At 65.5% G+C, this 16,661-nt stretch overlaps 3 protein-coding genes across 3 annotated transcripts; all 3 read right to left on the bottom strand.

The window, feature by feature from the left end:
- Positions 1-269: 269 nt before the first annotated feature.
- On the bottom strand, positions 270-3,078 carry EMIHUDRAFT_118830 (hypothetical protein; the record flags this gene model as incomplete). Its single annotated transcript, XM_005769289.1, has 7 exons — positions 270-602; positions 767-1,135; positions 1,261-1,946; positions 2,130-2,139; positions 2,182-2,271; positions 2,350-2,643; positions 2,734-3,078. 7 exons carry the CDS (start codon positions 3,076-3,078, stop codon positions 270-272), a joined length of 2,127 nt encoding a protein of 708 aa, XP_005769346.1.
- Positions 3,079-8,143: 5,065 nt separating this feature from the next.
- EMIHUDRAFT_244664 (hypothetical protein) lies at positions 8,144-11,448 on the bottom strand (the record flags this gene model as incomplete). The annotated part of the gene is made up of 7 exons (XM_005769290.1): positions 8,144-8,164; positions 8,459-8,626; positions 8,703-9,014; positions 9,080-9,340; positions 9,411-9,476; positions 9,613-10,468; positions 11,345-11,448. 7 exons carry the CDS (start codon positions 11,446-11,448, stop codon positions 8,144-8,146), a joined length of 1,788 nt encoding a protein of 595 aa, XP_005769347.1.
- Positions 11,449-12,595: 1,147 nt separating this feature from the next.
- On the bottom strand, positions 12,596-13,831 carry EMIHUDRAFT_118832 (hypothetical protein; the record flags this gene model as incomplete). Its single annotated transcript, XM_005769291.1, has 1 exon — positions 12,596-13,831. One exon carries the CDS (start codon positions 13,829-13,831, stop codon positions 12,596-12,598), a length of 1,236 nt encoding a protein of 411 aa, XP_005769348.1.
- Between the last annotated feature and the right edge of the window lie 2,830 nt (positions 13,832-16,661).

Genomic DNA, 16,661 nt, shown 5'->3' on the forward strand with positions numbered 1-16,661 from the left:
GCTGCTGGCCGCCGCCGCCCTCGTCGAGCAGTCCCCGCTCGGGCTTTTTCTCTCGGGCCCGGGGGGGGTGCGCTTGGGCGTGGGCGGGTGAGGGTGAGTGAGGGCACTGCAGAAAGAGCGGGCGCGATCGGGAAGAGAGGGCGGCGGCTCTGCCTCCGGTCTGGCGCAGGGCCCCGCACAGCGCCCCGTGGCTGCCGCTTGTCCCGCCCCCGTCGCTGCTCCGCAACCTTGGCGGAGACGCGGCCTGCGGGACCGCCACGCCCGCCTCCTTAGCGCTCTGCCGCAGCACCATCCGAAGCGTCGCGTCCTACCAGAACAGATGCGATCGATACATGCCGGTTTACAAACACCGTGGTTAGCACACCCACGCGTCGCTCCGCCTCGTCGTCTCGGAGGGGCTTCTCCTCGGTGAGCACCCGCGCCGCTCCATGCGTGCAAGTCGTGGCCGTGCTCGGCGCTCGCATGCCGGTGGGCCCCTGCGCCAGTCGCCTCGGCGCGGCAGGCGGCGCGGAAAGCAGCTCCCGGAAGCGATCGCTACGGCGCCGATCTTTCGTGACGTTGACGTCGAGCAATGCTCCGCACTTGGCGCAATCCGCGACAGCCTATCGTATACGGCGCGAGTCAGAGCTGCGTAGTGCAGGGACACGGTGCGGTCGGGTGGGGGGTGGGCGAGTGGGTGTGTGGGTGGGGAGGAGGGAGGGGTGGGCGGGGGTGGGCGGGTGGGGAGGTGGCTGGGCGGGGGGCGGGGTTGGGGGGGTGGGGAGACCGTGTTCCCGACGTAGGAAGCAGGCAGCGCGAGCGCGAGCATGGTGTTGCACTGCGCGCATCGGAAGACAAACTTGCACCCCGGCGAAACTGCTGGCATTTGTCTGTGAGCCCGTGGTGGTCGGAGCCGGGACGCTGCCGCCCACGCAATCGAGGCGCCGACGACGGGCTGCGGCTCCTCCGCCGCCGCTGGCGCTGGCGCTGCCGCCCCGACACCCGAGCATTCCGTCGGCGGCAGCGGGCACGAAGCGCCGAGATCATCGAGCTGGGTCGCTCGAGCGAGGGCCGAGAGGGCCTCCCCGAGCGGCTGCAGCCGCCGCTCGAGCTGCGCCTCCCGCGCGCCCGGCCCGGCGAGGTCGCGCGGCATCTCCTACGAGGCGCCCAGGAATACTGTCTAGGAGGCGTCCGCGAACGATCTGGAGCGGTGGAGTCGTGCAGCATCGCCTCCCCGCTGCGCGCGAGGGCGCCGCACCGCCGCTCCTCCGCGACGGCCACCCTGTCGAGCACGGCCAGCTCCGACGAGGCGCCGCGCTCGTCCGCCGCAGGCGCACGTTCGCCGCCGAGGCGCGAAGCGGGTGCGGCGTGCCCGTCCGGGCATCCGCCCTCCGCTTGCTGATCGGGCCGGTGCACCCCCTTATGCCTGCGGCCTCGCGCGCCCCCGCTGTTGCGCGACATGTTGTGCCGCCCCTCCGAGATGAGTTCCTCGACCTTGGCCTCGACCTCAGCGCGCGAGATGACGATCCCGGGAGGCACAAACGGCCGCAGCAGCCCGATCTGGACCCACTCGCCCGTGCCGTCCTCCTCTGGGAGAGGCACGACAGCGTGCGCCGCGAGCCGTGGCGACGCCCGGGTGTAGAGCGCCTTGCGGGAGTGGACGAAGACGCGGCACTCGAGCGTGCCGAGGTGCTCGCGCTGGACGGGACCCAAGCGGACGTAGATCTCCCACGCCTCCCAAAAGACGAGGAGCTCGCCGTACAGCTCGCGGCTGACCAAGGCAGCCGCCTCGTTGAAGGAGCTGTACGTTCTGCACAGGTGCTCGCGAGGTGCCTTGATCACCTCGGCGGGCCCGAGCCGGAACCACTCGTAGAGATGTACGCGCACGATCGCCGCGTCTCGGGTGTTCCGCGTGCGCGCGAGGTGCAGGTAGAGCGGTGCATTTTCAAAACTGACCATGCTACTTCCTGCGCATGGAAAAAGAATTTTCACTGGGGTAAAGAGAGAGACATGCAACACTAAACTCGTACTCGGGGGGAAGGAGGAGAGGGGGGGGGAGTGCCCCGTGTGATGAAACGTCACATTGGCCTCTCCCACCCGCGCGGGCGCCGCGGGCCGCCCGGCGCGCTGCGGCCCTATCCGACGCGCACCGGTTCTGGCCTGCTAAACGCCGTCCGGGCGGCTGTCCTTCCCGTCGTATACCTCCGCCCAGAGGTAGCTTGCGAAAATCTCGGAGACGCCTTCGCGGTTGTAAGCCGCAAGGCAGGCGTTGTTGGAGATCAAGCAGCCGAACTGCGCGCAGAGGAGTGGGATGTGGGTTAAAAGGGAGGTGTTTGTGCAGTGTCGCATTTCGCGGTTGGATCTGCGAACCTCATACGGCACGCAGACAAGAAGGCGGGAGACCTCCGCGCCCGCGCTGTTCTTAAAGACCACCTCGTACGCCTTGTTGCTGTTTTTGGTGAGGTTGTAGGACTTGCGCACGTAGGCGGCCTCGTAGGTCTTCGACGCGTTGAAGGTGTAGACGGCGCCCGTGAGGAGCTTCTGGAGGGGCTCCATCGCCAGGGCGGCCACGACGCTGCCGCCGGCCTTCCCAATCTGCCGGGCCACCGCACGAAACGCGGGCATGTAGTTGGAGTTCTCAACGTGGTCGACGAACTGGTGCATCTGGCCGTACCGAGGCACGGGCAGGTGAGCAGCGCGGGGCGGGGTGTGTTGCATGGAGAGGGGGGAGGGCGGGCGGGGGAGGGGGTGCACCGTGCTCTCAACGTGCCCCGCCATCCCGTCGACGGCGGACTGGTACAGGTCGGTTTTGTTGTAGCAGCTAGTGACGAAGAGGGCGAAGGGCTCGATGATGTTGTTTTGGCGGACGCTTGTGCAGAAATGCGGGCATTTGCCGCCGGCCATCAGGGAGCTGCACAGCCAGAGCTGTGCAGCCCTGGCAGGCGCCCGTGCGACGTCCCCGACGACCGCCGGCACAATGCTGATGCAGGGCGGGTCGCTCATGTCGCGGGACACGAAGCCGGCGGCGCCGGCAAGCACGCCCTGCGCTTCGGGGAGCACAACGGCAGGCGGGGGTGGTGCAGGCCCTGGCTGCCACATTGTTCCGCGAGCTCGGAGAGGTTCCTAGCACGGATTGGCAAGGCACCTGTGGGGCAGGAAGGCAAGGCGCAATCAGCTGATTGCGCATTGGTGTGACGAGCAGGGCTGTGACTTGCGAGGCTGCGGCGGGGTGCTCGGGCGCGGTGGCGCGGGCGAGGCTCTAGGCCTGCTCCAAATTCTGCAAAACAACACAGAGACCGGCCGAAGATGAGAAAATTGCGATCCAATCAGAGCTCGCGCGATCAGCACTCTTGTGAACTCGAGCAATCAAAAAGAAGGAAAGATTTGTCAGGGGATGGCCCGATTCTTAAATTCGAGCTATCAAGAAGAAGAAAACGCGCGCGAAAACGCGGACAACGGCTGCGGGCCCTGAACACGCGGGGGGGGGCGCGCCCCTCCCCCCACCTGGCGGCGCCGCCGCGCGTGCGCGCCGCCAGTGCCGTGCAATGTTGAACGAGTTATTCAGCTCGCACTGCGGCACTGTGCATCACAATGCTCGCATCATCCCGCCATTGCACATAGCTGATCGCCCGGGCGCTCTGACCGTGTGACAGTCCGACGGCCTGCGAGTGGGACGGCCTGCGAGTGGGCGATGCCCCACTCGCGACCCCTCGTGCGGGCGCCTGACGTGACTGCCGACGGCTCGTGACGCCTCCTTGACACCGCTTTGTCCCGCGCACCGACGAGCAGCTGCTGAGCACCGTACGCAGTGGTGACCTTTGTTCTCTTGTGCGTCAACCTGGTGCGCCTCCATCGCCCGCGGCTCGTGGCGCTGCACCCGCCTGAACCAGCCCTGCCGCGCTCACCTGCCGCTGAACTCATCACGAATCTGAGACAGAAAGCGGATAGCGCGCTCACCGCCTGCGCGCGTTCACCACCGTGGGGAGTAACTGCGCGATCACGCCGTCACAGGTGGGGCTCTCGAAGGTTTGGTGGCTCGAGGGCGTGGCTCGATGAAGTGTGGCTCGCCTCCCTCCCCTGCGCCTTTCGATTGTGTTGCCCACTTGCCTCGTGCATCTCCACACCTCTCCACTGCGCGCAGGCCTGCACTCCGGACTGGAGCTCTCTATGCACTCCGGAGCTCTCTATGCACTCCGGCGGGCCGTGGCCTTGTCAGGTCTTGGCGACGGCTCGACGGAGTGTGTGCGATCGCAGGCGACGCGGGCGGGTGGGAGGGCGGTGGGGCTGGAGGGTCATCATGTCGGGATCGGTTTTGGTTGGCATTCAAATGCCATGTTTGTTCTCCGGTGCTCCCAACGAGCTGGGCGGCGAGGGCGGCCGGCGGCGGGTTTGGAAAGGGTGGATGGACCGGGGCGAGGCGGTGAAGGAGGCGGTGGGGCGGGTGGCGGGGGCGATGGTGGGGTGGAAGGGGTGGGAGGTGCTGGCGAGGGAGGAAACGTGTGTGTAGGTCTCAATGTCCCACCCCCCTGCGCGCGGGCCTTCTAGGCCCGCGGGTAGTCTCCCCAGGGCCTCCAGGGCTCGCACCTCAACCTCTCACAGACGCCAGCGCATAAAAGAAAGAAAGAAAACGGACAACCCAAGGGAGGGGTGGGAGGACGGCACGCCGCCACTACACAGGGATTTTAAGGACCAGCGCATAGCGCCATAGCGCATCCGACATTTAGTAGGAAGCTCTCGGCAGGCTGAAGAGGACATCTGCACTTATTGCGTGGCGGGGCGGGCGGGATCCACTTTGTATTCGCCACACGCCTCCCTACCGTTAAGGTTGCTCCCGGCCCAGTGGGGATTTTGGCCTACTCAGTGATCGTCTAAGGGGCGCTAACTGGCTGCAATGCCATATCTTTTGTGCCTAGCTTGTAGAGCACCTTAAAAAAGTACTTTGTCTTGCAGTGAAAAGTTTTTCGATGAGGTGGGGGTCCGTGGTCAGCCGATTCCCAGATTCTCCAGATTCCCCCTCGAAAACCGCCCCTTTTAATTCATTGCGGCCGCGGAAGTGCTCGGATTACTTTTCACTGCAAGACAAAGTAGTTTTTTGGCGTTCCGGTGCCTACAAAAAATATCCGAGATCATATGGAGCTGACTACAGGGTTTGCGGCGATCACTGTCCTACCAGCGGACACAGTGGGCGGCGGACACCAGTGAATGACCTAGTAAGACTCGATGAGGTAGTCAGGGCTGTCGACGGCAGGCCGCACCTGCGCACGTATGGCGTGTGGATGAACCCGTGGAGACGAGGCGTCATGAGGGAAGGCAAGCCGCCGACGTGCAGGGGCGCAGGCGGGGCGCACAGGGGGATGCGACGGCACCTTGGCCCTCTCCTATCACAGCTTGCACCCTGCGCGCCTGATGGAGGGCGCGAGGGGCGGTCAGACGTGTATGGGATGTTGGAGGGAGAGACTGTGGAGAATGTGCGGTGCCGCGCAATGGGATTCGGCATTACTCGTACTCACCAACGGGGCACGGGCGGGAGTGCGCGCGGGGGGGGGGGGGGGGCGGGGATGCAGCGCACACCGCGCGGAGAACACCCGTTGGCGGGGCAAAGAAGAAAAACTCGCTGCCGGCAGCATATAAACCCATCTGAGCCAGAGCATTAGTACTCGTATTACGCATCTCCCCTCCCGTGTGTGGGCAGTAGCTGCCGGCCGTGAACCCCTTCCCGGACCAGAACGAACGTGCGAGGCGTGCCGGCGTACGTAAACAGCTTTGTTAATGGCAGATGGGTGTGGCACCTGTGCGGGTGTGCCGCCGTCTCGATGTGTCCGCTCCCTGGGAGTGATGACGCTACGTGGAGTTCGGCAGCCGCCCGCGCGGTGAACCAACTCGCTCGCGGCTCCATGCCTCCGGCGGGGCCGCTCGCCGCGGGGCTAGAGAGTGACTTTTGTCGATGACGATGTCGGCTAGAAGTGCTGCACGTTTTTCAGAATTTCACCCTCTCTCTCTCTCTCTCTCTCTCTCTCTCTCTCTCTCTCTCTCTCTCTCTCTCTCTCTCTCACGCCGGCCTCACTTGACTCTGCAGACTGCTCTCTCTCCTCTCTCTACTCTCGAGCTGCTCTCTCTCTCTCTTCTCTCCCCCCCTCCCTCCCTCCCTCCCTCCCTCCAATCGTTCTACGGCCGCGCTTCAGGGACGGACGATATCGTCCGTCCCTGAGGCAAAGTTGCTTTCAACCCCAAGGAAGCAGAACTCCGGTTCCGTCGACGATAAAGAAGAGAAAAGAAGTTCGACCCGGGACCGTCCGCGAAACGTCCCTCGGTCGCACTTCGGCGACAGTCTCGCTTCGGCCTCTCGCCGCTGGTACTGAATATGCGCAACATCCATCCGTCCACAACCAATTGGTAGAGCACACCTCGTCTCTGCGCCACAATGGCTGCGTGACGGGCAGCTCCCAGTGTGGGGCAGCTTGTGGATTCATCACAGCGTTGAGATCAGGATGGAGCGAGTTGGACCACTCAGAAGCTGACCTGAGCAGTGCCCCTGTCAACACGGTCAGGGCAGGAAGGGCGGACATGGACCCGCTGCGAACTCCCTTGTCTGGGCAGTAGCTGCCGGCCGTGAATCCCTTCCCGGACCAAGAATAAACGTGCATGTGCGATGCGTGCCGGCGTACGTGGAGCGACCGTTTACTGGCAGATGGATGTGGCAGTGCGGGTGTGCCGCCGTCTCGGTGTGTCCACTCCCTAGGAGTGTTGACGCTACCTGAGTTCGGCAGCCGCCCGCGGTGATCATGTGGACCTGGTGCATGCGAACTCGCTCGCGGCTCAGCTGCGGCTCGGCTCCGGCTGTCGGCGTCTCGCGTCTCGCTCCTCTGTGCGGCCACATGTCGAGTGACATTACTCGGCTCTGTCCTCTTTGGTCTGTCCACAGCTCCCTACCAATGCCTGCCCTGCTGCTCTCTGCTGAGACTCCCCCCCCCCCCCCCAACGACCACCACTGCACAGGTGAATGCCGCTCACTGCCGAGATGACGCACCAGTCATTCCGTTTGACCTCTCTACAGAGCACCACACAAGCCCACAGAAAACCTAATTTTTGAACGTGGAGGCCTATAAGTGCCCACCCGTTTTTGTACTCGTGCGTGTGTGGTGCGGACTGTGGGGCTCAGGGGGGGCAGCCTCCCTCCCTCCCTCTTTCCCTTTCCTGCCTGCCTGCCTGTCTCTGGTCTGTCGGAGTCTGACTGTCTGTGTGAGAGGGTGCGGCCCGCTAGATCCACCCGGTCGTCTGCCGCGCGGCTCGCCGTCACTGCCAAGTCCTCTCGCTCACGTGAGCGGACGAGTTGGGTTGGGCACAGGTACAGGTGCGTGTGAGGCACACTCTCACGGCGTCTCACACTAGAGGCCACTCAGCAACTCGTACGGCCTACGAAGCTGCCCCTCTCGAGGGAAGCCCAGACAATGCGCCTTCTTTTTTCTCTCTTTATAAGTGTGAGTGCGCAGTCGGGAATTGTGTAGCAGCGGCCCCAACTCCTCAGGGAGCTTAGATTTGTAAGAAGCCAAAACGACTCCCGTTGTCGCGCAGCGAACACTTTTGTTTGCGTGTTACTATATTCTGGTGGCGAGGGAGCTCTGGGGGGAGGCGGGGCCACTAGGGGGTACCCATGCGGGGGGGAGATGGGGTCCCCCAGCCCGCCGCAGGCGCCGATTTTTTTTGGGGGGGGGGGGGTCTTTGTTTGCGCGATTTTTCACTTGTTTTCATGGGAATTCGCCGTACTTGCGGCCATGCTATCACGCCCTTGCGACAGCCTGTCGGCGCTGCTGACCGTGCCCCGCTCCCATTCCCCTGTGTCCCCGAGGTCGTCCTCCCAAGATCCTGCTCGTGCAGGTGGGGACCCTGTCCTTCTCCCACCGCTCGCTTGGCGTGTCCGTTTTTTAGAGAGAGAGAGATTTTTAGCAATACCAAACAACTCTAACACTCACACGGACAGTGTTTGTCCGTTTTTTAGGTTCCGAAAAAAGAGAATCCGGTTCCGTTGGCCTCTTTGTAGGGAAGAATGGATATCCGTCAAAACACCTGCTGGGGGCCTTCATCTGAAGCCGTCTGCTCCCCACTTCAGCAGGCGCTGGCGCCATCGAAGTTCCTCCTACCTCCTACCGCTCCATTTTTTTACATTTTAGGAAGAGGCTTCTGGCCCCTTGCTATTGGTATTGCGCACGTGTAGGTCACCGTGTACGACAACAAATTCAAAAACGGGTCAGAGTTGTGTGCGAAGACGTACTCGCTCTCGCTCGCTCGGACAGCATACCAACAGCTAAATGTAGACGCCCCGGACTCGCCCGCCCGCCCCATGCAGGCGCGCCGCCGGCCGCTCCTCTCCCTCCCCCTCCTCGCCCTCCTCTCCCGACGCGACTTGCAGCCCGCGACCCCGGCCGCCGGCCGCCGCCTCGGCCTGCAGAAGCTCCAGCTGATGCCGCTCCCCGTCGAGCACCCACTGCCCGACCTTTGCGATGACGGCCGCGAAGAGCGGAGCCGTCACCATGATGGAGAGCACGGCGCACGTGAGGAGCGCCTCCGCCCTCTCCATCTCCGCGCCGTACTCGGGTAGGCCCGCCAAGTGTTCCGCGACGTAGTCGAGAGCGACGCTGCTCAGCGCCGCCTGTCCACAGAGGTTGCGGAGCTGTGTGAAGAGGCAACCGATCTTTGACGGCGCCTTGCGGCTCTCTCGCCTGGACGGTGGCCTTGGGGCACCACGTCACCACCCCGAAGAGCTGCTCGGCGGCGCTCCAGCCGTGAGAGCGGACGCACAGCCAGCAGGCGACCGCCCGGCCGGCGAGGCCGCAGACGATGACGACGAAGGACCCGGCGACGAGGGGCGCACTCAGCAGAGACGCGTCCATGCTCGCGCCGAGGAGGCCAAAGATTACGGGAGCTCCGAAGGAGGCCCAGCCGGCTCGCAGCACGCAATCCGCCTCGGCGACGCTGCCCGCCTCCGCCGGCATCCGGGAGAGCACGCCCTCGCGCAGCGTCAGCCCCATCACCATCACCTGTCACCGGGTGGCGACTCAGATGAGAGCCTGCGACAATGAGGCGAGAGCCATTTGGCTGTCACCGCGAGGCAGCCGCCGCCCGCCATGTCCACCCGCTGGCTCGCGAGGAGGAGGACCGTCGCCCCGCCAACCAAGAGGCCGTGCCGGTCCGCCCCGTCCCTCGCGGTGCGCCACACCGAGAGGCAAGCCGCCGCGCCCAGCCAGCCGGCCCCCGCGCCGCAGAGCAGCTCGAGCCCGCCCAAGCCGACCGTCTGCCACGCCGGCCTGCCCCCGCCTGAGAAGACGCCTCCGAAGACGACTCCGTAGCCGACGATCGCGAGGACCTAGCCAGAACGCACGAGCTCAGCTGAGCTAGCACACGGGGAAGGAAAGACGACGCCCGAACGGCGGGACCGAGTTGAGGTTTGCCGCGGCGAGCAAGAGGCTCGGTATGCCGCGCTCGGCGCCCAGCCCGCGCGCCTGCAGGTCAAGCATGTTGTCAAGCAGGGTTGGGGTTGGATGGGGCCAAGGTTTGCATATTGGGTTGGGATAGGGCTGGGGTGAGGGGCTAGGGCCAGCCGAGCCCGCGTCTGCAGGTCAACCAATGGGTCGCCACCCGCGCCTGCAGGTCGAGCAAGAGCGGCGTCGTCACTGCTGGGCTCACGTCGGCGAGCAGGAAGCCGAGCAGGAGCGACCAGCCGCTCGACAGGAACGGGAGGGCCCACCGCGAGGCGACGGCGACCGTGCAAGCCTCCGCAAAGCAGGGGACGGCCGCGAGGGTGGCGACGAAGCGCGGGTTGGAGCGGAGCACTCCGAAGTCGAGGCCGAGACCCGCGCGCAGCATAATGGTGGACAGCGCCGCCGCCTTTGCGACGCCCGCGACGAGGCGGAAGAGCTCGTCCGAGGTGTCGAGCGCCCCGTCGATGTTGACCAGCGCGCAGCAGGCCAACAGTGATCCGCAGAGGCCCGGGACGCCGCGGCCCGCCGCCTCCACCGCCGCCGCACCGACTCGAGAACTCGTCAGGACAGCCAGAAGCGAGAAGAGCGGGCCACCCGGCAGCCCGACAGGGTCGGCCGAGCAACCGTGGGAGAGGCTGCAGCCGGCCAACCCGACAGAGAGGACGATGAGCGCGCTGGCGAGCAGAAGGTGCAGCACGCCAAAGGTCGCGTCCGCTCGCTGGCGCGCACTGAGGGCGCGTGACCGCGCGAGCGACACGAGCTCACGCGACCGCTGCTGCAACAACAGCGACATCGAGCCTCGAAGACGAGGCGGCGAGGGCTCGTTGTCCTCATCCGATGCGGACTCCACGTCCATATCGAATGATCCCGCCACCGGCGTCGCTACCGCCGCTATTGCTGCTGCCACGGTGTTGGTCTCCGTTCGCTGCGCCCGCCGCTCAGTGGCGCTGGAAGGTGCAGCCGAACGGCCGCCGCCATGATCGCCACTTCGCTGCGCCCGCTGCTCAGTGGCGCTGGAAGGTGCAGCCGAACGGCCGCCGCCATGATCGCCACGCCGCGCCATGATCGCCACGCCGGTGTGGCGGCCGCGGCCACGGCCGCTGCCGCGTCGTGCAGCTTCCCGTTCCGCCCTGCTCGCCGTGGCACCGCGCGCGCCACGCAGCTCCGCCATCGCCTCGTTGAGCTGCTGCTCCTCCACTGCCTCCATGGGCTTCGCGGTGAACACAGGTTTATTAGAGACGCCCTGGCTCTCTCACAAAACGCACAACCCCGAGGGTACCCCTAGCTAAAAAGGGTGGGCCCTGGGGCGCTTGCGGCTTAAACGGCTTAAAACCTGCCCGGGCAGGTTTTAAGAGCTGCTGGGCCGCTGATTCCTTAAACGGTCTTAAACGCTTAAACGGTGCGGGAGAGCTCCCGAGGTCGATGGTCCGGCAGTGGTCCGGGTCTCCGGGAGGCTCCCGGTAGACGCCGGAGGCCGGGGAGCTGGCTACAGTCAGCTAGCACGCGCCCCCTATGCGAGTATGGCTCCTGCCAGTGCACCAGACTTACAGATGTGTCTTCAGAGGCGGGTTTGTGCCTAATAACGGCAGTATTGGAGAAACCGGCGCGGAACCCAGCGACGCGTGCCGGTGAGGCCGATTTTCTTAAACGGACTTAAAAGAGGGACCCCCCGTGCCTGCAATCTCTTAAATGGTAATTTCAGCCCCCAAATCTCCTCATTTCTTAAAAGGTCTTTAAAAAGTCCGGCCCTCAGAACCCTAGGGGTACCCTAAGCACAACCCCCTTCCTCGAAATACGCAAAGTGACAGTCAGTCGGACATGCAACACGGGGTCCCAGGGAAGGCAAGCAAAACCCTTATCGCGCGCGCTGCTCACCAGCTGCTGCTCACCCGCCGGTGTTCTCGAGGTTCTCGAGGTTGGATATCCTTTGGCCGCGTTTGGTGTCTTGTTTCACTGTGATCTGTGATCTGTAAGGGTCCGCCCGCAGGCGCATTTTGTATACCGAGGCGGTGCCCGGTGCCGAGCGCAGGCAGGGCCCACAGGTCGGACCTTAAGACAGCATTGTAGATCCCTGGGCGAGGGTGGTGGAGGGGGGGGTCCGGCGGCGGAGCAACCACCTCCTGCTCCTCACGGCGTGCCGGGGGAGGCAGGATGTCATCCCCCGTGATCCCGACCGCCCCGTCGGAGGTAGACCGCTCGTCTAGCCAATCCGCCTTAAGCGAGCGGTCTGGCCGTTGGAATGGCCGAGTTTGGTGGACTTGCGTCCTTGCATCGATCGTGATTACAAGCATTGTTACAATTCAATCACGAACTCTGACCGTCAGCTGGCCACTCCGGGGCGAGGGACCTCCTTAGAGCTTAGTATTTAAACAACACAACTCTCTCTCACAGCAGACAGGCTCGACACAGGTGCGAACTGGCGCGTGCTAGAGCTTAGTAAGCCGGCACGCTGTGCGTGCGCGGCCGTTCAGAAACTTTCCCCCGCCCCACACCTCTTTATCTCTCAGCGCGATGCCTCTCGTCGTATTCCCTCTGGGCTCTGGATGTCCGAGGCGATTGCTGCTCCCGCTTGCGTTGTCGCAACTTTTGTTTCGGCGTCATCGGCTCCTCGCCCTCGTGATGCTGCTGGCTCGCCCTGTTTCACTTGTTTTTGAGGTGTCGCGCCGCACATACCCATACGTGAGCTGTGATGAGGGTCCGCCCACCACGCATCTACAACAGCAACGGCCAGCGCCCGAATTACACTACGCGCGGGGTGCGCGCGTTGTGCGGGGTGTGCGCGCGTTGTGTGGCAGTGTGGGGCGGGTGTGCGGAGAGCTCTGTCTGGGGCCTAGAGCGGGGCGCTGGGCTCGCGTGCGGCCCCGCGGCAAACAAGTCACACCGCAGAAAGATAGTGCGGTGCTGAGATACTACACGTGGCGTACACAGCCTTCCCTAGAGAACATACACATCAGCACAGGCCCCATCATGGCCCCTAATCTGTACCCTTCCCAATGTGCAGGGGAACTGGGGAACTCTCATTGCATCACAGAGCAGAGAAGAAAGGTACACGCGAATAGTACACCCCTGGCCAGAGCGTAGTCTACCAGGGCGCCAGCAGGTCCCAAAGCGCAAGCAGTCCTCACCCGGCACCTCCGCCCTCACGCGGCCCCCTCGAAGGCCCACTCCGCCCAGGTCCGCAGCCTGCCGCTCCGCTGCAGCTCCTGCCACAGCTGGACGTTGTCGCCGAGCACGTCCGCCACGCGCCCCTCGCAGAGGCGCCAGCTCCCTCGCGCGAGCTCCGCCTGCAGCTGCCCTCGCCCCCACCGGCAGTGTCCCACGAAGAGCAGCGCCACCGGCGGCACCGCGCCGGCGCGGGCAGCCGCGTGCTCGATGGTCGCCACCGCGCTGAGCGAGTTGATGAGTCGCGCCGCGTGGTTTGTGCCCAAGGCCGCGGGGGAGCGGAACCCGTAGCTAGACTCCGCCACCACGCTGACGGAGGGGAGCCGGCTCGCACCGTCATGCTGCGGCGCCGCCGCCTCCTCCTGCTCCCCCGCCGCCTCCACCGGCTCCGCCTCCGCCTCTGTCCCCGCCTCCACCTCCGTCCCCGCCTCCACCGCCGCCTCGGTCCCTGCCTCCTCAACCTCCGTCTCGGCCGCGCCGTCGGCACCCCTCCAGCGAGCCACCACGGATTCGCCCGTCCCCGCCGCCACCTCCTCCGCGCCCAGCACTTCGATCGAGCCGAACCGCGAGCCGAGAGTGTGCATCAGCGTGTAGCGCACGACGCCGAGCCGGCCCCCGCACACGGGCCCGCCGCGCCGCCACTCGATCATCAGAGGGCTGGCTGGCGAGCCCGGCCCCGACCCTCCGCTCTGGCGGAGGCGCGACACCTCGTAGGCGACCGCAAGGCTTGTGGACTGCATCACCTCGCTCGGACAGTTGACCACTATGCCGTGTGCGCCGTCGGGGGTGATCTCGCAGAGGAGGATGACGGCTTGGGAGAATGTGCCGTGCAGTGACGGCTCCGCCACCAGCAGCATCCCCGCGCGCACTTGCCGAGGCTTTGGCGGCGCAAGCGCGAAGGTCGTCATGCAGACGTTGCATGCGGATGCGGTGAAGGGTGACGTCTTCTGCCACTTCCGCAGGCAGTCCTCGTGCACCCACCGAAGCGTGCCGCTGCAGGAGCAAGGAGCTACGAGCGGCGAGTCCGTGCCGCCTTCGAAACAGAAGCGGCACGCCGCCCCCTCCTCAATCTCGAGCGCGGTAGCCACGCCGAGCGCTGGCGCGGGCGACGTCCCTGGCTTGGTCCTCGCCGAGCCGGTCTCGGAAGAACCGTCGCGGGCCCCGCCCAAGCTCTCGTACAGGATGCGGACGAGGCCGTAGAGGCCTCTCGGCATCGATGCAGGCGGCAGGTAGTCTCCGCAATGTTGGGGACAGTTGCGGAAAGCAGGGGGGAGTGTCGTTTTGAGCTCGATGGACGGCGGGGTGCCGCAAGCATAGTTTTCTTTTCCTCCGGGCGCTAATCCTCCTATCTTCAATCCACAGACCCCTCCTCTCCCCCCTCACTGCTGAAATGGGCCATCGAGCTAGCCTTCGAGCTAGGCTTCCGGCCGCTTCCTGGGCGAGTCGTCGGGTGACAGGCGCAGCGCGAGCGCCCTCGCTGCAAACGGATTCTCGGGGAGGGCGAAACCGGAGAGGGGGACCGGGCTGACGGCTGAGAGCCGGTCGGCGATGCGCTGTAGCACCTTCCCCGCCTCGGCGCCGAGGCCTGGCCCCGCCGACGCCGAGGCGTCGTCGTGGAAGCGCAAAAACTGCCTGTCGCTACGCCGAGGAGAGGCGCCCTTCGCCTTGCCCCCCGCCCGGAAGCATCGGGCCATGCAGACGATTAAGATTGCGCACCAGAGCGCACCGCCGGCCAGGGTGAGGAGGGCCGTAGAGGCGGCGACCAGCGGCACGCGAGGCGAGTCGGTCGCGGTGTGCCCCAGACCATCTTCCAGCGCGCCGCGCAGCGCGTCGTCGGCCCTCTGCGCGAGACTGGACCCGGGTGCGGGCAGCAACACACGAGGACTTGCTGGTGGCGTTAGGGGCGGAGCGGAGGGCGGCGGCGGCGAAGCGGAGGGCGGCGGCGGCGACGCGGATGGCGGCGGGGGGGCAGGCGACGCAGACGGCGGCGGCGGCGGCGAGGGCGGGGCGGACGGCGGCGGCGGCGACGTCGGGGAGGAGGGCGGAGGCAGCGAGGGCGAGGCGGACGGCGGCGGAGGCGACGGGGCAGAGGGAGGCGGCGGGCTTGGCGGCGTCGGTGGCGGAGGAGGCGGTGGGCGGGGCGAGGGCTGCTCGGGGGGCGATGCGGATGGCGGAGGAGGCGCCAGCGGCGGTGGTTGAGGCGGCGGCGGGCTTGGCGGTTGTGCGGCCGCCCATATCCAGCGGCCCGCCGCTCGCTGGTTTCCCCACGTGGCGAAGGCGCTCATGACTTCCGACGAGGCGTATCTGTCTTTTTCTTACCCCGCTTAGACGCCGTCCCATTCGTACCCAACCGACGGCGTGAGATAGGGTGCTGACCTTTCTCGCCGAGGCTCGCCGTGGCCCCACACGGCGGCCTCTGCTCGCGTTTTCGAGCCAGGACCTTCGCGGCCCGGCGGGTGGGAGAATCTGTGTCGTCTGATGTGTCACTGTGTACGTCACATCGATTTGGATAACAAGCACGGTCGATCCGTCACAGAGTTTACACTCGTTCCTATCTCGCTGGAGGGCTGGCACGGAGCTCTGTGCCGGCAAACAGGAAGAGCCGTCCGGAGGAAGAGCCGTCCGGCAAAAAGAGCTCGATGGGGAGCGAGAGCCGTCAAAGGTGCTCACGCAGGTTTCGGACGTCCGTCCTGGTGCGGTCAGTTCCCCCCACGCAGGTTTGAACGCGCAGGTCTCAAAACTCGTCGAGCACTCGTAGCCTTTCTGCGCCTCTCTGCATGCTGCCGGCTCGGGAAGAGCAGATTTTGCAAGATCTCTCAACGAGATCCGACGTCTGCGCGGTCATTGTTGGGGCGATCTTACCGTGTTATGACGGAGTCCTGATACCTTCTAAGAGTAAGACCACCTCTAACGGTTCTCGCTCCCTATCGAGCTCTTCTTGCCGGACGGCTCTTCCTGTTTTGCGGGGTGATGAGCTTCGTGTCAAGCCTCCGAGGGCAACGGAAACGAGTGCATCGCTTCGATAGACCGACTGTGTGCTTGTTACCAACCAAGACCGATCTCACGTACACAGTTACACTCCAGACGTTCTGTGCTCTCCCATCCGACAACCGGCAAGACGCTGTCGTTAGCCAGCCGCTCTTGCGGCAGCCGGCAGCGGAGACTGAGCGCGTCGGGCGAGTGGAAATCGAGACGGCGTGCCGGCCGTGGGCCCGCGGACGAACGAAGGTCCTGCCGGGTCACTTCGAGCCGAGCGCGCACGGGGCGTGGCTCAGAGCCTTGCCCGAAAGCGCCACTTTCGGGCGCCAGTCCCCAGCGCGCTCGAATCTATCTCGAGTCTCGTTGGGTAGCGGAAGTGTGCCGCCCCAAGCTGCAAAGGATTTTTTTCGAAAAGAGGCTGCGCCGACGGGAAGGCGCGCGTCCCCTAGGAACCTACTGAGCTGGCTAGGATGATGCCTAGGAGCCGGCAACCGCTGTCGTTAACCCTTCGCCGACAACACCGCATGCAGCGCCTCGCCGAGCTTTCGACACGAGTCCCGTGGCAGCTCAGCGGCGTCGCGGGCTGGCTCGGCCTCGCCGGCGCCGCCACAGTCGCCGAGACTTGCAGCCGGGACGGCCCTGCCACGGCTGCTGAGCCCGAGAACCCTGGCGCCGCGCTGACGCGACTCGGGCCGTCCGAGGTGCTCACGCTCCGAAGCCGAGGCTGGCTTGTGCTTGACGACGCGCTGGACGCAACCACGCTCGCCCATGCCCGGCTCGATGTGAAGCGGCTCCTCCTCTCTGGCGACTTTGAGCCGTCAGAGCAGCACGGCGATGTGCGGTCGGACCACCTCTGCTGGGTGAGCGAGTCTGGCGGACACGCGCCGCCGCTCGGCCTCCGCACCGCGCTGCGCGGCCTGCGTGGCATCGCGCTGCAGCTGCAGAACGGCGGCCCGCCCGAGGAGGGCGGGCCGCCCGACGGGAGATGGACTGGCTTTGGAGACGAGCCGCGCGTCGTCGAAATGGGAGCGACGCCACCGCTGCCGTGCTCGCCGACGAGCGCCG

Source organism: Emiliania huxleyi (genome assembly GCF_000372725.1).
Source record: "Emiliania huxleyi CCMP1516 unplaced genomic scaffold EMIHUscaffold_429, whole genome shotgun sequence".
Lineage (NCBI taxonomy): Eukaryota > Haptophyta > Isochrysidales > Noelaerhabdaceae > Emiliania > Emiliania huxleyi.